The 25,524-nt window shown below is 41.4% G+C and overlaps 1 protein-coding gene across 5 annotated transcripts; it reads left to right on the forward strand.

Annotated features, from left to right (window-relative positions):
• The first annotated feature begins 3,469 nt into the window (after window positions 1–3,469).
• LOC126251404 (mucin-19-like) lies at window positions 3,470–13,518 on the forward strand. Of its 5 annotated transcripts, none has more exons than XM_049951810.1 (3): window positions 3,470–3,526; window positions 9,822–11,995; window positions 12,434–13,518. In XM_049951810.1, the coding sequence occupies exons 1-3, from the start codon at window positions 3,514–3,516 to the stop codon at window positions 13,007–13,009; spliced, it is 2,763 nt and encodes a 920-aa protein (XP_049807767.1). In that variant the 5' UTR covers window positions 3,470–3,513; the 3' UTR covers window positions 13,010–13,518. The 5 variants fall into 5 exon arrangements, with proteins under 5 accessions (XP_049807767.1, XP_049807769.1, XP_049807768.1 ...); XM_049951812.1 differs by having other exon boundaries at window positions 9,822–11,079; window positions 11,518–13,517; XM_049951811.1 differs by having other exon boundaries at window positions 9,822–11,171; window positions 11,610–13,516.
• The last annotated feature ends 12,006 nt before the right edge of the window (window positions 13,519–25,524 follow it).

Consider the following 25,524-nt stretch of genomic DNA (forward strand, 5'->3'; position numbering starts at 1 on the left):
AAACCCTTGGTAAGAATTATCGTACAAAGTAAAATATCTTGACCGTAGATATCCCCATGTTTCAGAGCGTGTAGCGCTCTCGTTGTGAGCAAGCACTGGCGACCATTTGCTTCTGTAACTTTCATCCGTGTAGAAGATGCAGACCACACAATAACTGAATGGGACACAAAACCAATGAGTTGTCTATATCAAATATAGAAAAGCCGCGATTACGAGACTAGTAGCGACCATTTTGAGCACGTCACATCGTACAAGTATTTGGAGTAATGCTAAGAAGCGATATGTAATGAGATGATCACGTAGAATCAGTATTAGCCGGGAGTATTCTGAAAAACGGCGGTGCTTCTATAAAAGAAATTGTGTGTAACGCACTTTTACGACCACTTCTAGAGTATTACCCAGCGTTTGAAATTCTTATCAACGATGCCTGGCAGCAGATGTCAAAGAAATTCGGAGTCGTGCTTACAGGATCATATTGGTACAATAATGATTATGCTTGACTCGTATTCCGGACTAATGAGTTTCCAGTGCCTCTAAGGACATCGGTGTTTAAGTTCTTGCTCTTTTCTCTACGTCGTTCCAGTGAAAAACTGTGGTAGTCACTTCACATAAATAAAAACAGAAGGATGCTATTGCTTTTCCTAGACTTGTTCTACTGAGAAGACAGTGTTGTCTCTAAAATAGTATCTTTGTTACTCCATCCCAGCGCCATTGGACAACAAAATATTGTGTCAAATGGTAAACTGCTTCACAGCGCACTAACATTCCATCCAGTAATTGCAGAATAACATTTTGGAGACTATCTCAGGAATTAACTTCAAAGGAATTTTTTAGTGTGTTCGTATGAACCACATTACATAATGATAACGTAAAAAGCTTACTGTGGGATACGGAAACCTCATCAGACACACAGATACAGTCAAATCTGAGAACTCAATGAACTAACGAACCCCCATTTTGGCCATCAGAAGAAACATAACACATTGAATGCATACTAGAGCCTCTCCGACATTCACAATGGATATCCGTTCCAAGGTTTTCCGAGTGCTACCCTCGACAATGTTTAGGTTACTCCGCATTCGTTTGGAAGTATCTACACTGAAAGTACAGATTACGAAAATAGCTAACACATCCAAACGCATATAATTTTCTGAGAAGAATTTTCCTAGGTACGTGATGATTACGTTCGAATATGATAGATTTCAACAACACAACGTCTCTAACCGGGACTGAAAAGATGATGTGTGATATTGCTGACTAGAGGATCCGTTATTAGATATTAACTTCTTTAACTGAAGGTGTAATTGGCAACACAAATCACCTTTATCTTTCGGAGCTCTGTTTGATACGTCATTTAACTAATGGTCAATTAACAGTCTGTTTCCATCACGAATTAGCATTATGACATTGGTGCTTATGGTGGTACTTGCATTGTTACCGACAATTCAATTTCCTGATATCTCAAACTTCGACGGTGACGCATAGAATCTACAATGCAGTTTCCTTTCCTTGTAACCACTAGAATCTACAATACAGTTACCTTTATTGATAAGCGCACGCTGGACTGTGTGTAGATGGCTTTCGAATACCAGATCTTATGTTGCATTTGCCAGGAGATACTGACATGTTGTGTGTACTGAGAAGAAAAGATTTTTTGAGTTAACGTATATAGTCAACTACGGATGATTTTGCTTATCAATTAGAACCGTGATCTTGTTCTCTGAAGATGTAGAGTTTACCGTTGCACACATTTCACTCTAGCAAAACAAAACTATGAAAATTAACTTGTAAAAGACCCAAACAAGTACAAAAATGTGTTGAAAACTTCTAGGAACTAGGAATGCCTAAATTAAGAAGAAGTTTTTGTGTATGTGGATATGTGGAACTTCAAGATATTTCAGATAAACATTGAAGTTAACAGAATTGTAAAGATATTTGCACTGGTAACGTGTGGGTAACATTGGATGCAATACATCACTAAAAATATCAAGGAAAAGCTATTTCTATGGAATCCCTGGAGGAGGGGAAGCAGGAGACTAGTGTTCAACGTTTCGTCGATAACGAGGTCATTAGAGACGGAGCACAAGATCGGATTAGGGAAGGGGGGGGGGGGAGGGGGAAGGAAATCGGCCGTGCGCTTTCAAAGAAACCATCCCGTCACTTCCCTGAATCGATTTAGGAAAATCACGGGAAACCTAAATCAGGATGGCCGGACGCGGAGTTGAACGGTCGTCCTCCCGATTACGGTATCCCTGTGTTATCGAAAGCAGATTTAAATATCTACGTTCAGCTTCAAAATGAAGGGTTTTCGGGATACAGCCGGAAAACTAAGCGAGGCAAAAATTAACTGTAGATTTATCAGTTCTCATAAAGTACCATACAGTCCATTTACTCAAATACGATTTTATAGTTTACGCTGTAAGCAGAAAGAAGTAAATTCCCGTATAGATATTTGATGCCTTGTCTAATTGTCTCAACGTAGCCCTCAACCAAGGAGCATTTCAACTGCATCTTCTGCGAAACTCAAGTGTTTCACAAACTTACCTAGCTTTGACGATAGAATGGTGCCGATCGTGGCTGGTTTTTTTCACCACGTTATATCGATCTGTCAGGATGAGTCCAACGCATATTGTAAAGTTCGGTGTGGTACTTTTTATTGGGGACGCTGAATGTGTAAGCTTTGCTCTGCTCGTACGTATATTTTATACTTTACCATTGTGTTTCGATGAGAGGTTCCAAAAGTTGTCACTGGGATACTACTCTGGTAAAACATGTATGAGACCGGTTAAATTATCTATCTTACTAAATCTGATGTAAGAACAACTAATGCGATGCCTAAACAAGGATATAATGGGTGAGGTCAAACATTAAAATGTCAGACCCGTTGTATTGCCACTGTTAACATAAAAAATAGTTCGGTCAACTGTTACGTTTTATAAAATGTAGAAAAAAAACGTAATCCTTACGCTACAGCACAATATTCCTGTATCAAACATGTCGTAAGAAAACTGCTTCTTCATAATTCCTCTGCAACGTAACCTACTTTCGGATGCCAATCGATATCAATACGTTGTAATATCACGGCGTAATATATATGCTAGAAATATAATTCTTTGCCACAGGGGTGATACAGAAAAGCCACTATCTACATGTCAGGAAAATGTCGTCAGTGTGAGAATGCGTTAGGGTCAAGAGTTGCTTGTACGTGCGTATTGGATTTGCCCCGCCAGCGACAGCACTGTATCTCCCTCCACACGTTTTGATATGACACGACGTATCTCTAAAAACCGTATCGGAGCATGGGCGTGTTACTTTCGGACGGTGACCCTCCAAAATTTCGCATTTTCTGGATGTGACGTACTACCTGTTTCACTTTTGCGAGATAAGATCAAGATAACTTGTTTCACTGTGATAATTCTACACAAGCCATGATATATAAGCTCCTACCACCAGTGCTCATCCTTGGTATCGCCATTCACTGTGAACCATCGAAAGCGCTGAAGTCTTTTCGACATGAATCTAAGAGGTGAGCTGAAAGCTACAGCTGTGTTCTAGTTTTTTGTTATTCTCACTGACAGACTTCATTTTACCGATACAAATGTGTTAGCCATGCGCTAGGACTCTTTTCTGTGCCAGGTACATTCCTGCGTCTATTAACAACTCCCGCCGAGTACTGCCAACCATTTTATATCTCTCTTGTATTCTTTTTCTACGAGAAACTTGTTTCTTGTGCTATCTTTTCGGATTTGTTGTTTAAAAACTGTAGGAACAGCAATATTCAACTCACTTAGGGACGACTAACAAAACAGGACAACTGTCAATTGTAACTTATGCATTCATTACTCATAGTCACAAATTTATATGCAGTTAAAACTTATTGACTGCTTATAAGATGTACTGTGACTGAGGCCGCTCGGTTTAGATTTGTACATCAAAGCTTCTCTATTTGACAGAAGGTTTACACATATCATAATAACCATTCATTTTGTTCGGTTCCGGTAATGTAATACTGCCTGGATGAACCGAATGAGATACTATACTACGATATAATTCGACTCCTAATAAACTTTATACAGCATTTATTGGCATTTTAAAGGAAAATCGCATTCCCTTAACATTAAGTTTTGGCTCAGTTCAATAGGGTTTCTGCCATAATATACGCCATAGTGGATTAACTAAGGTTCACAAACATCTCTTTATTTTACATCAAGATGTTTGTACTCATTATTTCTGAAGAACATTTTTGGGATAGCATGGGACCAGCTGTAACACAATCAGTCCTCTGAACAACACACGTAATAGTTTAATTGTGAAATTGAAGATTCGTAGTTATGACTGTAGACTTTCTCGCGGTCTCAAAACGCGGTTATTTGGAAAGAGTAATCATAACTTTTCTGTTGCTCCTGTAACGTTTCATTCTTTTCAAGGAATTCAGTAATTTCTTCTTATGTCTATTTTTTGAAAATATTGACAGAAAGTTGGATTTAACACATTGCTCTAAGTTTCGTTTCTTCTACACTATCTGTCTTAGTTTTTCTTTGTCATTCTCGTTCTTATTTTATATTTATACTCTCGTGGTGGCGTTATCTTGCTGTTTACAAACATGAAACTTAGAGGAATGGAACATGTTTGTAGTATGTTTCTTTAGGACGGGTTGATCATCATTAGTTTCAGACACATGTTGCACTGTGTGGTATTCATCATTTTGCAGGTGGTTCGAGACAACAAGGATTCTTAGAAATACATAATTTACTGCAACTTCTTAAGGTTTTCGTGGCTTGTAGTGAAATGTGAAACATTTGGTCTTGTTGTGCCCCGATTTCTTGTTATCAGTACCTCATTCAATACAAGATTCCGATATAAGTTTTTCTTCAGTATTGTCGATCACAAATTGACGAGATCTGAGTGTTTCACATAAATCGGAGCAGGTTATCGCCTTTTTGTCATTGACCAAATTTAACACTAGGTTCTGCTGTTAGATGGAATAAACAATCCATGTGCTATGATCTGTTACTAGAAACCTATATAAATACGAAACCGTTTAATGTGACAGCGATAGCAATATCGTACCGTTGTTCATAATAAATATGGCGTTTACTTCCGTTTACTACAAGATCACGAATTTATATTTCCTTGGAACAAGTGAATACTAGTAGATTATGGTATCTTCAAATTGATGTGGACGTTCGGCGAAGTTGATGTTCAAGCTGGAGTAATTATTCTTAACAGGGACAATGGTTTTGACCGTCTTCATCATTCTTTCGCAGGAATGGATCTCTTGAAGGAGATCCAGTAAGTGAATGAAATATTTTTAAATAACCTTGATTCTTCTGGTACTGGTGTGAGGAGTATAAGTAAGACTATCTGTCCATTATATGAGCTGTTTCTGTCACATACGCATATATGTGTAAGCTGCAACTTATCGTATCATGAGTATATTCCAGAGAATAGTTTACAAAATCCTTTTGGCTACGAAGATACGCACACATTTTTTAATAGTCTGAAAAGAATTAGGTTTACACTCATCTGTTCATGCCATTTCGTGTTACCGGTATCTTTATGGTATATGTGAATTCTGTCTTATATTTAGTGATCTGAATTTGCACTTAATACATTGTAACTTCGTCAAAAATTTTCATGATTTATACCTGTATCATACGAACCTGTTTTGGAAATCTTTTAGGGAATATCCAATTCCTCTCGATCTCAAAGTGAAACAAACTACTGAGGATTGTTAATCTATCGACATTTTCTTCTCAGAGAGATATATTATAACACTAATATATCATTATGGTTAATATGGTTGCATCGTACTTAAGAGTAGTACGGTGTGGAAGCTTCGAACACAGCTGAAAAAAAATTTCTTCTCAAATGAAAACGTACGTTAATATACACATAAATAAATTAATCGACTTGTAGATCACGACTGTGAAACTCTTAGCTTTCAGTGCGTACGCTGTGTATTAAATACTATGGAATGTAACTTCCGTCATTGAAAAGGTGAACGTAGACAGAGGTTAGTATTCGCTGTGTCCACAATGTGTTGCACGTGTCCCACGGGCAGAAAATATTGCGAATTGTTCAGGGAAAGCGATAATATTGGCTGGGTATAGATTTAAACATTCTGAGTTTCCCGTGCAGGGGGCAGATAAATGTCTACGAACGCTTCATCCTTACTGGACGGCTGTGGTCTTTTATTTTCATGCGAAACGGGTTTCTTCTCTTTACTTACTTTTCAGTATTTGTTTAATTACTCCTGTCCTAATTTTTATTCTTGTGTAAGGTCTCGATACACCTTACAATGCGGAATGGTATATTGCGTATTTTGCATTAGTAATTGGTTTAATGACGGTCTTTCTCTTCCAACTAACTGTCCTTTCCCTTTATTGTCCCATTTCAATAACATAGCTGCTTACCAGCAAACAGCAGGGATCCTTCGTCAACTGAACGTAGCCATCTCACAGCTTTTATCCGTTCTGTTGTACAGACAAATATTGTAGATATTACAAAATTAAAACGTGATGATCCATAACGTGCCACTTAACGTTATTTTACACTGGTTCATTTAAGAACAGTAGCATACCATACAATACGACGTTTTTCATACTCGAATTCTGATATCGAGTAAGATGATGCAGTGGTAAAACACTTAACCCATAATCTCGAGGGGGATGGTTCAACTTCTCAACCGATCATTTCGGTTTATTGTAATCCGCAATGTTCCCAAGCCGTTTAGTTAAATACTGGGATGATTCCTTTGAAATGGATACGGACGAGTATCCTTCCTTGAAGAGTATCTTGTGCTCTGTCGTCGATGGGACATTAAACCATAATATTCCTTTCTTCGAATTTTGATCCTTAACAAGTTGCGGTATGTTGAGATTTCCATCGGTGTTTTTGTTAGACTTTGTTGCCATCTCAAATATTTCTATTCAGTTACAGATGATTAACATTCAAATTTCTCTTGTTTGCGTAACTTGACTGTTAGATAACTAATGTATCAAGTGATATAAACAAATATTTTCGTTGTTTCACTTTCTCTGTCGTTTTCATAGGTGACGCCCGTTCCTGCAACCAATATGTCACGCGACTGTTTCATGGTTGCAGAGTCAGGGAAATCAGTGCGCAGTTAAATGTTACTTGCCAATATTAAAGGCACCTCCCTGTTATTTTGGTATGGCACATAAGCATTCTGCAACGGTAAAGGCGAAATGTATAAATGTGACATATTATCAATTGCAAATACGTACTGGGTGCGTATAATGCCTGCAGAAGACCCAACGCAAACAAGAAAAGCAGAGGAAAATGTAAATCATTGACGATGCCTGGTGTGAAAAGGTGAAACATATTTAGTAATAAAAAATAAATATTCAGTTTGCAAAAGACGGATTCACTCTTATCAACATGGTAAACATAGTTGGAATCGTAATTCAGGGAGAACTGTTGCAGGTATTAACAACATTCTCCTTTTTCACTGGCAAAGTTGTAACTGATGCGAAGCATTCTCGAAGTTAATCCAAAGACCTCTCAGGATAATATGTGCCAATAACTGGCACTTTGAAAACAGCAACTCTGCCCAAATTTCGCTAATTGTCAGAGTTTTCAAGCGAGCCGCGACAAGTCACATAATTGTTACGCAGTAAATTTTTCAGGTGCTATATTTTTCCAACTTGACACGGAAAATTCACTTACCCTGTCATATTTGCCTCGGTGTTTGAATGCAATCAGTTCATTTCATTTGTTGTTAATACATCAGGCACTGAATAAGACTCATCACATCACATGACAGAACCCTTGCATTATCACCTCAGTGAATCCTTAAACTTGCATGTTGTAGCCAACTCGTGAAATACATGCGTAATTCCACGAAATTAGTTATTCTTCCATCATATACGTCACTAAAATAATATCTTTGTCAAGAGTTTCAAAATACCTTCCATATTCTTCCATTTCTGAAAAAAGGGTCACTTATAGTCTCCTATGAAGAATATCAACAATATAGGAAAAGACAGATTGCTACTTAACCATAAATAAGACACGCTAAGTTGCAGACAGGCACAATTAAAAGACACTTACATATAAGCTTTCGGCCACAGTCTTCCTTGGAAAAAGATAAATACACACTATTCATTCACACAAGCAAGAAAAACTAACGGACACGTGACAACCACCTCTGGCAGCTCGGGCTAGAATGCCGAGCAGCCGGAACTGGCGGTCACGTGTGCATGAGGTGTGTGTTTCTTCGGAAAAGGGTTGTGGCCGAAATCTTATGTGCAAGTGTCTTTTAATAATGCCTAACTGCAACTTTGCGTCTCCTCATTACGATGAATAGTAATCTGTCTTTTCCTACACTGTGTGAGTAAGTCATAACTGTTCGCGCAAACGTTGCTTTTTATACTAGGGTCATGACAGCTACCGATATTGAAAACTCCGCTCGTGCTGACACTCCTATGTCTTTAGGATTACTTTCTCTGTGAACGCATGTGTCAGAATCTTGGAAAAACTGAAGTATATTCTTCTTCCGTTGAAGGAAATAATGATGTCAACAACTAGCTGATTGCAATTGTCGAAAACTGTCACAAACGTACGGTGAAGCAAGCATCAGTAGCAAATGCACATTAATCAAGTAATGTCCTTTCTGAAATGCTACTTGCACAAAAGAACTGAAGAAGCCCCTACAGTTGTGTGTGCTGTACGCTAACAGCACTCAGGACTCTGTCAGCGTTTTAGAAGAAACAATAACAGAAAAAACACTAAACAGTCTAACAGAGCAGTGTGAATTTTGAATATTTATGGCAAGATCAGGTCAAAATATGGCCTTGCCTAATATATATTTACAACACATGGGCACTTCAGAGCATGTGCCTATTCAGTGCTTCCTTAGCCCTCAGGGGTCCCCCGACAGATGCAAGTACACAAATGTACTACACCGTGAAACAGGCAGGTGGCGCTCTTAATCACGTCCGCAATATCCTGCGTGTTATCGTATCTACAGCCCTAAACGAGCGAGAGACGAAATTATTTCGGGGCTTCGTATTTCATTTTAAGCGGCCGAATTGCAACTACTCATGGAGGCCAAAACCACAGTCCTAGAAGAATGGATTATTTTAAAATGCTTTAATGATGTTTCATGTACAGCGATCCGAGTTTGTCTCTTCCAAATATTAAAGACCACCTTCATACTGTACCAGGTTTATTACAGGGTCCAGTGGAATGATACATAACTGAAGGAAAGTTATATATAGTTGCTTCATGGAAGAAACGCACGATTTAATTCCGTATCATTTGTACTGGAAATATATGTAAAGTGGACACTAGGAATTATTAATATTGTTGGTTTAAATGTCTTGCTACATTTCAAACATAATATAAAATACATTCCTGTTGTAGAACACAAAATGAGGTCACGAAGGGACTAACTAACAGCCGGCCGGAATGGCCGAGCGGTTCTAGGCGCTTCAGTCAGGAACCGCGCCACCGCCACGGTCGCAGGTTCGAATCCTGCCTCGGGCATGGATGTGTGTGATGTCCTTAGGTTAGTTAGGTTTAAGTAGTTCTAAGTTCTAGGAGACTGATAACCTCAGATGTTAAGTCCCATACTGCTCAGAGCCATTTGAACCATTTGAACTAACTAACAGCACAGCTCACTACACACTTGTTTACCGAACACTGAATCTGGTAATTCCTTGACGATATTGCTTTCGGGTCGCACAAAAGGAAATGTAATTTTATGAAGTATTCTGCTAACTGCTACTAAAATTTAGCAAATAGCATTCTTTAAGTGACAGCAAAATTATCACAGACTTTTCTTTTACTTTCAGCAAGTGTGTTAACGACCGTGTGGGTCCTAGTTGCTGTAACTGCAGTCGACGCATCACCTGTAGGTGACTGTCCGCCAGTAGATGCGCTGGATCACACAGACCATCTACCAGACAGCACAAACTGTTCACTTTTCTACAAATGTGATCACGCAGCACCTGTATTGTTTATATGTCCTGATGGACTCCACTTCAACCCTGTGCTGGAAGTATGTGACTGGCCAGACCGTGCAGGCTGTTCAGGTGCATCACCATCAACTGTAGCACCAAGCTCATCCTCAGCTGCTCCTACAAGTGCTGCCACAACAGCAGCTCCAACGGCAGCACCAAGCTCATCCACAGCTGCTCCTACAAGTGCTGCCACCACAGCAGCTCCAACGGCAGCACCCAGCTCAACAGCCAATCCGACATCTGCTCCATCAGAAGACTGCCCAGCAGTCGGCACCTGCCCACAATATGAAGATGAGAACTCTATTGCTAAGCACCTCCCCCACGCAACAAACTGCAGCCAATTCTGTAAATGTGACCATGGAAAACCTGTCACATTCGACTGTCCTGCTGGACTCCACTTCAACCCTACACTGGAAGTATGTGACTGGCCAGACCAAGCAGGCTGTTCAGGTGGATCAGCATCAACTGCAGCTCCCAGCTCTTCCACAGCTGCTCCTACAAGTGCTGCCACTACAGCAGCTCCAACGGCAGCACCAAGCTCATCCACAGCTGCTCCTACAAGTGCTGCCACCACAGCAGCTCCAACGGCAGCACCAAGCTCAACAGCCAATCCGACATCTGCTCCATCAGGAGGTTGCCCAGCAGTCGGCACCTGCCCACAATATCAAGATGAGAACTCTATTGCTAAACACCTCCCCCATGCCACAAACTGCAGCCAGTTCTGTAAATGTGACCATGGAAAACCTGTCACATTCGACTGTCCTGCTGGACTCCACTTCAACCCTACACTAGAGGTATGTGACTGGCCAGACCAAGCAGGCTGTTCTGGTGGATCAGCGTCAACTGCAGCTCCCAGTTCATCCACAGCTGCTCCCACAAGTGCAGCCACTACAGCAGCTCCAACTGCAGCACCAAGCTCATCAACAGCTGCTCCTACAAGTGCTGCCACTACTGCAGCTCCAACGGCAGCACCAAGCTCATCCACAGCTGCTCCTACAAGTGCTGCCACTACAGCAGCTCCAACGGCAGCACCAAGCTCAACAGCCAATCCGACATCTGCTCCATCAGGAGACTGCCCAGCAGTCGGCACCTGCCCACAATATGAAGATGAGAACTCTATTGCTAAGCACCTCCCCCATGCCACAAACTGCAGCCAGTTCTGTAAATGTGACCATGGAAAACCTGTCACATTCGACTGTCCTGCTGGACTCCACTTCAACCCTACGCTAGAGGTATGTGACTGGCCAGACCAAGCAGGCTGTTCTGGTGGATCAGCGTCAACTGCAGCTCCCAGTTCATCCACAGCTGCTCCCACAAGTGCAGCCACTACAGCAGCTCCAACTGCAGCACCAAGCTCATCAACAGCTGCTCCTACAAGTGCTGCCACTACTGCAGCTCCAACTGCAGCACCAAGCTCATCGACAGCTGCTCCTACAAGTGCTGCCACCACAGCAGCTCCAACGGCAGCACCAAGCTCAACAGCCAATCCAACATCTGCTCCATCAGGAGACTGCCCAGCAGTCGGCACCTGCCCACAATATGAAGATGAGAACTCTATTGCTAAGCACCTCCCCCATGCCACAAACTGCAGCCAATTCTGTAAATGTGATCATGGAAAACCTGTCACATTCGACTGTCCTGCTGGACTCCACTTCAACCCTACACTAGAGGTATGTGATTGGCCAGACCAGGCGGGCTGTTCAGGTGGATCAGCGTCAACTGCAGCTCCCAGTTCATCCACAGCTGCTCCCACAAGTGCAGCCACTACAGCAGCTCCAACAGCAGCACCAAGCTCATCAACAGCTGCTCCTACAAGTGCTGCCACTACTGCAGCTCCAACGGCAGCACCAAGCTCATCCACAGCTGCTCCTACAAGTGCTGCCACTACAGCAGCTCCAACGGCAGCACCAAGCTCAACAGCCAATCCAACATCTGCTCCATCAGGAGACTGCCCAGCAGTCGGCACCTGCCCACAATATGAAGATGAGAACTCTATTGCTAAGCACCTCCCCCATGCCACAAACTGCAGCCAATTCTGTAAATGTGATCATGGAAAACCTGTCACATTCGACTGTCCTGCTGGACTCCACTTCAACCCTACACTAGAGGTATGTGACTGGCCAGACCAGGCGGGCTGTTCAGGTGGATCAGCGTCAACTGCAGCTCCCAGTTCATCCACAGCTGCTCCCACAAGTGCAGCCACTACAGCAGCTCCTACAGCAGCACCAAGCTCATCAACATCTCCTCCTACAAGTGCTGCCACTACAGCAGCTCCAACGGCAGCACCAAGCTCATCCACAGCTGCTCCTACAAGTGCTGCCACTACAGCAGCTCCAACGGCAGCACCGAGCTCAACAGCCAATCCAACATCTGCTCCATCAGGAGGTTGCCCAGCCGTCGGCAGCTGCCCACAATATCAAGATGAGAACTCTATTGCTAAGCACCTTCCCCATGCCACAAACTGCAGCCAGTTCTGTAAATGTGACCATGGAAAACCTGTCACATTCGACTGTCCTGCTGGACTCCACTTCAACCCTACATTAGAAGTATGTGACTGGCCAGACCAAGCGGGCTGTTCAGGTGGATCGCCATCAACTGCAGCTCCTAGCTCATCCTCAGCTGCTCCCACAAGTGCAGCTACTACAGCAGCTCCAACTGCAGCACCAAGCTCATCAACAGCTGCTCCTACAAGTGCTGCCACTACAGAAGCTCCAACTGCAGCACCAAGCTCATCGACAGCTGCTCCTACAAGTGCTGCCACTACAGCAGCTCCAACGGCAGCACCAAGCTCAACAGCCAATCCAATAGGAGACTGCCCAGCAGTCGGCAGCTGCCCACAATATGAAGATGAGAACTCTATCGCTAAGCACCTTCCCCATTCATCTGACTGCACCAAGTTCTGCAAATGTGACCATGGTACACCTGTTACATTTGACTGCCCTGCTGGGCTCCATTTCAACCCTACACTGGAAGTATGTGACTGGCCATACCGTGCTGGCTGTGCAAATAGTTCAGCTTGATAGGCATGTGCTACCAAAATGGCTACTATAGCTTCAGCCTACCAATATGACTACTATAGTTTCAGCCAAACTAAGTAGTGGTACACCTGGTAGATCCACAGTGTTATTCGCCAATAAGACGCTTATGATTCAGTTTTACCTTGTCTTACATATTTTGAAGATTCTATTGTTAAGCATCTCGGACGTTGAACCAACTGAGGTCTATATTACCTTTGCAGCCATGGCGCATCAATCGCTGAAATATTTTCTTTTGAGCTGTTTTTCAGAATGAAACTGTATGTGTGAGACTCTCCTTTTGACTCTATATGTGACTAAGTGAATATCTAATAGATGTATTTATCTTTAAATTTATATTTCTTTTTATTCATGCAACTGTGTAATGTAGAAAAATCATTTCATGATACACAGCAGAGTGTTACGTTTAGTTTTACTGAACTCATATTTAGACTCTTTACATAGACGTAGAAACGACAGATGTCACATATATAGAAATGTTTTTTTTTGTCCACTGAAATACAATGTCCATTTTTGTTTTCGAATCTGTATAATAAATAATGATTGCATTTAAAAGGTCTTTCGATCTTTATAGGCCCTGGACCGTACAGCATTCCTTCTATCTGTGATACTGACACTATAAAATACACATTTCTCCATGTTTCCTCCTGGTATCTCCGTATAATGATTTCACTAAGTCTGGGGTTTCTTTAGATTACATGTTTTGGCTGTTTTGTGAGAAATCACCTGCATTATGGTACTCTTAACTTTCTTATTATCACATTAGGTGATGTTTGAGCTTATGAACTGTATGAATCAGCAAACATAAATTTATTGTTTCAAAAGCAGAATGCATGTCATAGTAGCCTTCAAGTCTAACGGAATCGGGTAGTCATCTTGTTTTTCCCGTCTACCTCTGATTTGCAGTTCTTGACGGTGTAACTGTGCTGTTGCTTGAAGTTTCAGACACAGCTTCGTGTCTAGGCAGCAGTCACATGTACACTATCGCTTGAAATACGTGTCTATATCGACTCCGTTAATCGTGAAAATATTATCGACGAAAATGAAATTCTCGACGTGGCTTGACATCTGAAAACAAGGTACCTACCTGTTATGACGGGGACCATTACGTTGTATCACTTTACTCATCAAGTAAAACTATGTGACAATGCATGCGGGCTATCCACCAAAGGAAAGCTCACCGTCTCATCACGCTGACTATGGTTCGTTTATCAGTATCAAACATCACACTACCAAGCAAATAGCCAACGGAAATACATTCCACGCACTTGTTTAGCAGTAGTAAAACGTTAGAATCGACATTCGATCAAAGGCATTCTTTATTTGTGTAATTACATATTGGCTAAAGACTAATCTGATAGTGAAACGAAAAAATTTGTCTTCTGTCAGGAAGAGCCGAAACAAAAAGCAGGTTTCCCTACAGGAATCAGCTACATCAGAAAAATTATGGATATGGGTAGATTTAATTTCCCTGTCAACGGCATAGTTATACAATTTTATTATTTTTTTCCGAATGATCATCAAAGGAAAAGTAACATAAAGCTACGAATGAATGTAAATTAATCAGGGAGACGTATGGCTGATGACAGAGATAACACAGGTCACAGAGATAACTTATAGATACACTAATGTAAGTGAAAAACTGATCAACTGAAACTAGCAAATTATTGTGATTAATTATTGTTTTACTATCGTAAATAACACAAAACAAAATGTCACGAAATAAAATGTATTTTCTACAAAAAAAAAAAATTCAGTAAGAGCTTGATGTTGTTACGTATCGTGGAGTATGAAGCCCGGAAAAAGAGTCCAAACATTAAAAATTAAAACGTCAGCAAGCAAAACTGGCGCATCAGCACATATAAACTCGTGTTCAGAAAAATCAGAACCCCTTGAAGACTGGAGATAGGACATTCATATTCGCAGGACTTGTACACTAGTACGTTCTGCAGACGTGATTAGCATTGGAACCATGTCGGCCCGTGGGTCCAAGGTCAAGATCGATATCGCGGCGCAACGCCCTTTATCCATAAAATATGCCTGTTGTTCTCGTCGTTGCTATAAATCGAAGGTAATGTAACAGCGTGACTTGAGCAGGCGTGCAGGATGACTCGAAGACGTATGAACGAATCGTACCTTCAAATCAGTCAGTTTAAAAGAGGACGGATTATTGGCACGAACGAATGTGATGCATTCATCCGGGTGTATCGGGTGTGTTCAGAACGATTCACGGAGGACCATATAACACGACGAGATTGGTCAGGTCGCCCCACACAGACCACCCGTCGAGAAGATCAAAACTTCATCCGAATGGCATTGCGGAACAGATCTGCTTCCTCCTCGGCTCCGGCGCAACAGTGGAACAGTCTGACCCATTGTACACTATCAGAGGTGACAGTCAGTCGCCGTTTATTACGGCAAGGGTCACGTGCACGCAACCACTTCTCCGCCTACCTTTGAAAAATGTGCAGAAACATGCTAGACGGCCATGGTGTATGGTGCGACGTCATTAGGGTTAGGAATGGCATGAGGTGGTGTTTTCGGACGAATCCAGGTTCTGCTTGTCTGAAAATGATGTCTGAATTTTTGTTCGCCGCAGACAGGGCGAGCGGCATCACAGCGATTGCATTTGCAAAAGACATTCAGTGCCAACTCAAAATCGTACGATGTGGGATATTATTGGGTAGAACCACAAATCAAAGTTGGTGTGTGTTCAGTGCACTGTGGCCAGTGTGACCTACTTGAATGACATCTTGCAACCAGTAGCCACACCTTTTCTGCACAACAACCCAAACGCCATTTCTCAGCAAGACAACACACGACAACATGTTGCTGCATAAACACGTATCTTCTTGATGTCACAGGATGTCAGCCTTTTGCCCTGGCCCACCAGATCACCAGACTTCTCGCCACGCTAAAATGTGTGGGATGTGGTGAAAGGACGGGTGTATCGCTGTGACCCAATACCAACCACCGCAGATGAACTTTGGAACCCGGTAAATGAAGCATGGACGGCTATACCACATGACGCCATTCGCGCCTTATGCACGTCGATGACATCACGCATGGAACAAGTTACTAGGGCCCATTGCGTACCCAGCACCTACTAGGCAACAGGACACATGCTGAAGCGAGGTAACAGAAATGCTAATCACTTCTGCAGAACATACTAATGCGCATGTCCTACGAATATGAACGTCCTGCCTCTGTTCGTTCAAGGTGTTCTGTTTCTTTCTGAACATGAGTATATACTAAAAGAGTACGTTGATAAAACGCAAGGTCTTCCAACGAACACAAAATGTGATTCACAGTTCAGACAAGTTTTCAGAATATTTTATTCTCGACGGAGACATATCTCTAAAAGTGAACGTGATTCAGGGGATTCAGCAGGTACAGCCCTATGTCTTCGTTGTTAGGATTAAAAAAAAACTGTGGAAAACATACCTGAATATGTAAATCTTCGTCGCCCACGCTTCCCCTCGCCCCTTCCCTATGGACCTTGCCGTCGGTGAGAGGACTAGCATGCCTCAGCGACATAGACGCACCGAAGGCTCAACCACAATGGAGGGGTATCTCTTCAGAGGCCAGACGAATGTCTGGTTCTTGAAGAAGGCCAGCAGCATTTTCAGTAGTTGCACGGGCAACAGTCTGGATGAAGGACTTGCAACATTAACAAAAACGACTTTTGCTGTGCTGGTACTGCAAACGGCTGAAAGCCGGGGAAAGCTAAAACCGTAATTTTTCCCAAGGGCATGCACCTCTCCTGTATGGTTACATGAAGATGGTGTCATCTTGGATAAAATAATACAGAGGTAAAATGGTCCTCATTCAGGTGTCCGGGAGGGGACTACTCCGGAGGATGTCACCAGGAGAATAAAACCTGGCGTTCTAAAGATTGGAGCGTGGACTGTTAGATCCCTTACTCATGCAGATAGGTTAGAAAATTTAAAAAGGTAAATGGTTAAGTTGAAGTTAGATACAGTGGGAGTTAGTGAAGTTCGGTGGCAGGAGGAACAGGTCTTCTGGTCAGGTGAATACAGGGCTATAAATACCAGATCAAACTGAGTCAATGCAACAGTAGGTTTAATACGCAGAAGAAAATGGGAATGCGGGTAGGCTAATATCAACAGCATTGTGATCGCATTATTGTAGCCAAGATAGACACAAAGCCAATTCCCAGAATAGTAGTACACATTTATATGCCAAGTAGCTCCGCAGCTGATGGAGAGACTGAAGAAATATGTGATGAAGAAAAAGAAATTATCCAGATAGTTAAAGGAGATGAAAATTTAAATGTGATCGGGGACTCGAATTCGATAGTAAGGAAAGGGGAATAAAAAAAAGTAGTAGGTGAATATGCATTGCAAGTAAGGAATGAAAGAGGAAGCCCTGTGGTACAATTTTGCACAGAGCGTAATTTAACCATCGTAAACACTCGGTTTAAGAATCATGAAACAAAATTATATATGTGTAAGAGATCAGGACACACTGGAAGGTTTCAGATTGATTATATAATGGTAAGGCAGAGGTTTCGGAACCAGATTTTAAGTAGTAAGACATTTTTACGGCTGAAAGCAAGGGGAAACTACAGCCATAATTTTTACCAAGGGCATGAAGCTTTACTGTATGGTTAAATGATGATACTCTCTTGGGTAAAATACTCCGGAGGTAAAATAGTCCCCCATTCGGATCTCCGGGCGGGGACTACTCAAGAGGACGTCGTTATCAGGAGAAAGAAAACTGGCGTTCTACGGATCGGAGCTTGGAATGTCAGATCCCTTAATCGGGCAGGTAGGTTAGAAAATTTAAAAAGGGAAATGGATAGGTTGAAGTTAGATATAGCGGGAATTAGTGAAGTTCGGTGGCAGGCGGAACAAGACTTCTGGTCAGGTGAATACAGGGTTATAAATACAAAATGAAATAGGGGTAATGCAGGAGTAGGTTTAATAATGAATAAAAAAATTGGACTGCGGGTAAGCTACTACCAACAGCATAGTGAACGCATTGTTGTGGCGAAGATAGACACGAAGCCCATGCCTACTACAGTAGTACAAGTTTATATGCCAACTAGCTCTGCAGATGATGAAGAAATCGATGAAATGTATGATGAGATAAAAGAAATTATTCAGGTAGTGAAGGGAGACGAAATTTTAATAGTCATGGGTGACTGGAATTCGAGAGTAGGAAAAGGGAGAGAAGGAAACATAGTGGGTGAATATGGATTGGGGGAGAGAAATGAAAGAGGAAGCCATCTGGTAGAATTTTCCACAGAGCATAACTTAAACATAGCTAACACTTGGTTCAAGAATCATAAAAGAATGTTGTATACATGGAATTTATTTATTTATTTAGCATATGGCAAGTACAAATCACGTATGAAAAATCTAAAAGTACATAACACACAAAACAGTTACAATATCACAAACAAACATCTAGGTTAGAAATATAATCGATTGCACTGTTAGTCGCATCCATGAAGTCCCTTGATGGCCCAGGGTAGGCCCTCAGAGGGCATTCTACCACGATGTGGTGAATTGTCTGCCTGTCAGCGCCGCAGTCGCACTGTGGTGATGGCACTATGCTCCATTTGTACAAGGAGTCCGCACAACGGCCGTGGCTCGTCCTGATCCTGGAGATACTAGAAGGTATCAGATAGATTATATAATGGTAAGACAGAGACTTAGGAACCCGGTTTTAAATTGTAAGACTTTCCAGGGGCAGATGTGGACTCTGACCGCAATCTATTGGTTATGAACTGTAGATTAAAACAGAAGAAACTGCAAAAAGTTGGGAATTTAAGGAGAAGGGACCTGGATAAACTGACTAAACCAGTGGTTGTACAGAGTTTCAGGGAGAGCATAAGGGAACAATTGACACGAATGGGGGAAAGAAATACAGTAGAAGAAGAATGGGTAGCTTTGAGGGATGAAGTAGTGAAGGCAGCAGAGAACCAAGTAGGTAAAAAGACGAGGGCTAGTAGAAATCCTTGGGTAACAGAAGAAATATTGAATTTAATTGATGACGGAGAAAATATAAAAACGCAGTAAATGAAGCAGGCAAAAGGGAATACAAACGTCTCAAAAATGTGATCGACAGGAAGTCAAAATGGCTAAGCAGGGATGGCTAGAGGACAAATGTAAGGATGTAGAGGCTCATCTCACTAGGGGTAAGATAGATACAGCCTACAGGAAAATTAAAGAGACCTTTGGAGAAAAGAGAGCCACTTGCATGAATATCAAGTGCTCAGATGGAAACCCAGTTATTAGCAAAGAAGGGAAAGCAGAAAGGTGGAAGGAGTATATAGAGGGTCTATAAAAGGGCGGTGTCCTTGAGGACAATATTATGGAAATGGAAGAGGATGTAGATGAAGATGAAATGGGAGATAAGATACTGCGTGAAGAGTTTGACAGAGCACTGAAAGACCTGAGTCGAAACAAGGCCCCGGGAGTAGACAACATTCCATTGGAACTACTGACGGCCTTGGGAGAGCCAGTCCTGACAAAACTCTACCATCTGGTGAGCAAGATGTACGAGACAGGCGAAATACCCTCAGACTTCAAGAAGAATATAATAATTCCAATCCCAAAGAAAGCAGGTGTTGACAGATGTGAAAATTACCGAACTATCAGTTTAATAAGTCACAGCTGCAAAATACTAACACGAATTCTTTACAGACGAATGGAAAACCTGGTAGAAACCGACCTCGGGGAAGATCAGTTTGGATTCTGCAGTAATGTTGGAACACGTGAGGCAATACTGACCCTACGACTTATCTTAGGAAATAGATTAAGGAAAGGCAAAGCTACATTTCTAGCATTTGTAGACTTCGAGAAAGCTTTTGACAATGTTGACCGGAATACTCTATTTCAGATTCTAAAGGTGGCAGGGGTAAAATACAGGGAGCGATAGGCTATTTTCAATTTGTACAGTAACCAGATGGCAGTTATAAGAGTCGAGGGGCATGAAAGGGAAGCAGCAGTTGGGAAGGGAGTGAGACAGGGTTGTAGCCTGTCCCCGATGTCATTCAATCTGTATATTGAGCAAGCAGTAAAGTAAACAAAAGAAAAATTCGGAGTAGGTATTAAAGTCCATGGAGAAAAAATCAAAACGTTGAGGTTCGCCGATGACATTGTAATTCTGTCAGAGACAGCAAAGGACTTGGAAGAGCAGTTGAACGGAATGGACAGTGTCTTGAAAGGAGGATATAAGACGAACATCAACAAAAGCAAAACGAGGATAATGGAATGTAGTCGAATTAAGTTGGGTGATGCTGAGGGAATTAGATTAGGAAATGAGACACTTAAAGTAGTAAAGGAGTTTTTCTATTTGGGGATCAAAATAACTGATGATGGTCGAAGTAGAGAGGATATAAAATGTAGACTGGCAATGGCAAGGAAAGCGTTTCTGAAGAAGAGAAATTTGTTAACATCGAGTATAGATTTAAGTGTCAAGTAGTCGTTTCTGAAAGTATTTGTTTGGAGTGTAGCCATGTATGGAAGTGAAACATGGACGATAAATAGTTTAGACAAGAAGAGAATAGAAGCTTTCGAAATGTGGTGCTACAGAAGAATGCTGAAGATTAGATGGGTAGATCACATAACTAATGAGGAGGTATTGAATTGAATTGGGGAGAAGAGGAGTTTGTGGCACAACTTGACAAGAAGAAGGGACCTGTTGGCAGGACATGTTCTGAGGCATCAAGGGATCACAAATTTAGCATTGGAGGGCAGCGTGGAGGGTAAAAATTGTAGAGGGAGGCCAAGAGATGAATACACTAAGCAGATTCAGAAGGATGTAGGTTGCAATAAGTACTGGGAGATGAAGAAGCTCGCACAGGATAGATTAGCATGGAGAGCTGCATCAAACCAGTCTCAGGACTGAAGACCACAACAACAACAAGACATATCTAGGGGGAAATGTGGACACTGACCATTATATATTGGTTATGAACTGTAGATTGTAGCCGAATAAATTTCAAGCAGTTTGGAAATTAAGGAGATGCGTCTTGAATAAACTGAAAGAACCAGTGGTTGTTGAAAATTTCAGAGGGATCATTAGGCAACGGATGACTAGGACAGGGGAGAGGAACACAACAGAAAACGAGTGGGTAGCTTTCAGAGATGAAACAGTGAATACAGCAGAGAATGAAATACGTAGTAAGACCAGACCTAGTAGAAATCCTTCGATGTCACAGAAGAGGGACAATTAGAAATGCGGCAAATGAAGCAGTGAAAGGGCACACAAACGTCTAAGAAAAGAGTTTGACAGGAATGGCTATAGGACAAATGTAAGGATTTAGAAGCGTATTTCACTAGAGGAAAGACATACACTGCCCACAGGAAAATTGAAGGGCCTTTTGGAGAAAACAGAAGCAGCTGCATAAACATGAAGAGCTTATATGGAGAATCAGTCCTTACTAAAGAAGGGAACGCTGAAAGTTGGAAGGAATATATAGACGGAATGTACATGGGAGTTGAACTTGAAAGTAATTTTATAGAAAGGGAAGAGGATGTAGATGAGGATGAGATGGAAGATATGATACTGCGAGGAGAATTTGGCAGAGTACGGAAAGACCTAATTCGAATCAAGTCCTTGGAAGTAGACGACATTCCGTCAGAACTACTGATAGCCTCGGGAAAGCCAACAATGACGAAAGTATCTCATCTGATGTGCAAGATGTACGAGACAAGAGAAATACCCTAAGACTTTAAGAAGAATGTAACAATTACAGTTCCAAAGAAAGCAGGTACTGATATGTGTGAAAATTACCGAACTCTCAGTCAAGTAACAAGTCATGGTTGCAAATGACTGACACGAATTCTTTACAGAAAAACAGAAAAAACTGGTAGAAGCCGACTTCGGGGAAGATCAGTTTGGATTTCGGGGAAAAGCACGACAACGCGAAGGAATACTGTCCCTAGGACTTGCTTTAGAGGCTCGGTTATGGAAAGAAAACCTACGTTTATACCTACGTTTATAGCATTTGTAAACTTACGTAAAGGTTTTCACAATGTTGACTGGAATACTCTCTTTGAAATACTGAAGATAGCAGGAGTAAAATACAGGGAGCGATGGCTATTTTCAACTTGTACAGAAACGAGATGGCAGGTATACGAATCGAGGAGAATGAAAGGGAATCAGTGGGTGAGAATGGAGTGAGACAGAGTTGTAGCCTATTCCCGATGTTATTCAATCTCTACATTGTGGAAGCAGTATGGAAAAGAAAAGAAGAATTTGGAATAGGCATTAACGTCCAGAGAAAACAAATAAAAAACTTGAGGTTTGCCGATGACTTTGTAATTCTGTCAGAGACGGCAAAGGACTTGGAAGAGCAGTCAAACGGAATGGAGAGTGTCTTGAAAGAAGGATGTAAGATGAACATCAACAAAAGCAAGACAAGGATAATTGAATGTAGCAGCATTAAGTCAGGTGATGATCAAGGAATTAGATTAGGAAATGAGACAATTCAAGTACTGGGCGAGTTTTGCTGTTTTGGCAGCAAAATAAATGATGTTTTCGTGGCAGAGAGGATGTAAATTTAGACTGGCAATGACAAGAAGAAGAGAAATTTGTTAACACCGACAGCAGATTTAAGTTTTAGAAAGCCTTTTTTGAAGGTTTTTGTCTTGAGTGTAACCATGTATGGAGGTGAAACGTGGTCGATAAACGGTTTAGACGAGAAGAAAATAGAAGCGTCTGAAACGTGGTGCTACAGAAGAATGCTGAAAATTAGATGGGTAGATCACTGATGAGGAGGTACTGAACAGAAATGACGAGAAGAGAAATTTCTTGCACAACCTGACTATAAGAAGGGATTCGTTGATAGGACACATTCTGAAACACCAGGTGATCACGAATTTATTATTAGAGGGGGGGGGGGGGGTTGGGAATCGTAGAGGGAGAGCAATGAATACAGTAAGCAGATTAAGAAGAATGTAGGTTGCAATAGTTATCTGGAGATGAAGAGGTTTGCACAGGATAAAGAAACATGGAGAGCAACATCAAACCAGTGTTCGGACTGAAGCCCACAGCAACACTGGTAGATCCTTAGGATGAGACATATTTTATTTTTGAGAGTAACTGAATAGATTTTCAGCCATAGCAGATCAGAATAACGTGTTAATTTATGAGTTATGCTGGGATACCTGTGCCACAGGCATATAGACAGGTCTGTGCAACGTTTTGGTAATGTTGACTACAAAATTGTCCTAACGAAACTATAAAGTTTAGGGAAAACAGGGGTAGGATATACTGGTTCCAGAGAGGCTACTTCTAAGCATTGCAACAAATCAAAACTTTTTTGGAGTTGAATATAGAATGTCCATGAAATGTATGTCAACACAAGGTAGTAAACAAGAAAAATTCATCAGCATGTTATGCACTTACAGCCCAGTGATCAGTCGTAGAAAACCTGTGCTCTGCAGTTATGACTTGTTGCTATGTGTTATCAGCCCTTCATCGAATCGTTTTAGGGACTCAAATGCACGAATTAGAGACGCAAATTTCCAAGTACATAAGAGAAAGCTAACAACAAGTAGTAACGCGGCTTTTAGTACAAATTTCTTTAAAGAACTGCTAATGAGTTTATCTAGCAGTCATTTAAGTACATCGGGTTAAAACAATAGTAACTGTTGCACTGAATGCTCTGTCTAAGATAACAGAACAAGTTTCAAACTTCACCTAGCACAGAAAAATTAAAAAAAAAAACTCAAAACAAATTTGTCTCCTCTCAGGTAGTTAATATAGACTAGGGGTAGGTAAGAGGCAAAAATAGTTATCAGCATAATACTTTCATCGTTCTAAAATATGCTTTCACTGTATAGTGCATCGTACAGCTAAATCTTACCCACTATGTCTGGTATGCATATGAGCACCCTCCCTTCAGTTTCCTGATTTTCCAAATCTCATTCAGATGAAAGAAGTTACCTCTGTTTTTGAAACAGATAACAGGGAAAACACGAATGTTGGAATGGGAAGGAAGCTATATCATTATGACGTCAGCACACACGTGTGTGCATGTGCATTTATGTGTGTGTGTGTGTGTGTGTGTGTGTGTGTGTGTGTGTGTGTGTGTGTGTGTGTGTGTGTGTGCGTGCGGAGTGTAGTGTGGTGTGTGTATTTGTGATAGAGAAAAAGAGAGAGAGAGAGAGAGGAAGAAGGAGAGGGAGAGTGAGAGCAGTGTGTGATGCAGGGCATGTCATGCTATCTGCGGCTGAGTAGTTGAGAGAGAGAGAGAGAGAGAGAGAGAGAGAGAGAGAGAAGGAGAGAGAGCTGTGTGTGGCGAAGGGCATGGCACGCGCTGTGCGGCTAAATAGACTGAAGGAATTTACCAGTGTGTTAACATTATGTGTAAACCCTGCTTGAGCAGTCTTCAGTCCTGTAGGCAACTGCACGTATGAATCAGCTAAGTTTTGATTATGTTTTCTTTTTGTGTAGAAATGGGATGCCTACAGATTACTATAGAATACACAGGGGTCTAATTAAGGTACTGCTAACAGCAGATGTTATATGCTCTGTGGTGCACGTTGCAGCTTCACTCCCGCCGGAAGCGGTGTACCAGGTTTGTCGCGAAACTTCTGGAGAGTCTAATCAATAAGCAACTTCACATTTTACAAGAATCCATCACTTACTATTAACATTAAACACAGATTTTAACTATGATTTCAAAATACGTCCACATACTTACGCCGATAATTAATGTTTCATAAGAGATGTTTCTGAATGGATACGTGCTTGTATGTGTGTATTCAGTATATGTATGAAGAAAGGAGAACCAATAGTTAAAAGACGTACTAGTCAATTAGAGCACGCTCTTTTAGTTATTTTTCTGTGTGTATGGTAGTAGTTGAACATTTTCGACATCGTACTGATTTATGAAAAGGCACTGAAGATGCAGCTTGTTTGAATAATCGTGCAGCACTTTAATAAAGACAATGGCGGTCAGTTAGCAAGAAAAATGTACAAATATTATTGATATTATCATTTATTCAGCGTTTTAAATACTGATCGTTCACTAGGCAGCATCAGATTATGTTACAGTAGACAGTCAAATAACGCAGTAAAGATATCAGGGGACATCATACAGATAAACAAACACAGGAACGTAGCCAGAAAACATTATTACTACTGCATACACATACATCGTTATAGTAGCATTGCTTACAACATTGCACCAAACAGCTAAATGACAGTTATATGGAAATATTATCACAACAATGATACGCAACATTTCACAGGATTAACGATGTAAGTTGCATGTCAACCAACACAGCTAGTTTTGCTTTCGTCAGTTAAGAACATTTAGCGAAGAAATTGCAGACTGTTTGTGGCTAGGACAATGTCACCTGGCTAGAATTTTCAGTATGTTAATCATGGACAGTATACCACATGCCGTCGAAAAATTTGATTCGAGGCATGCTTTACGGGTCCATCCTCATAGCTTTATTTCTACCAGTGTCTTTCTTCAACTTTCTGAACTTCAAAGGGGTTCACTTGCATCC

This window comes from Schistocerca nitens, chromosome 4 (assembly GCF_023898315.1).
Source record: "Schistocerca nitens isolate TAMUIC-IGC-003100 chromosome 4, iqSchNite1.1, whole genome shotgun sequence".
Lineage (NCBI taxonomy): Eukaryota > Metazoa > Arthropoda > Insecta > Orthoptera > Acrididae > Schistocerca > Schistocerca nitens.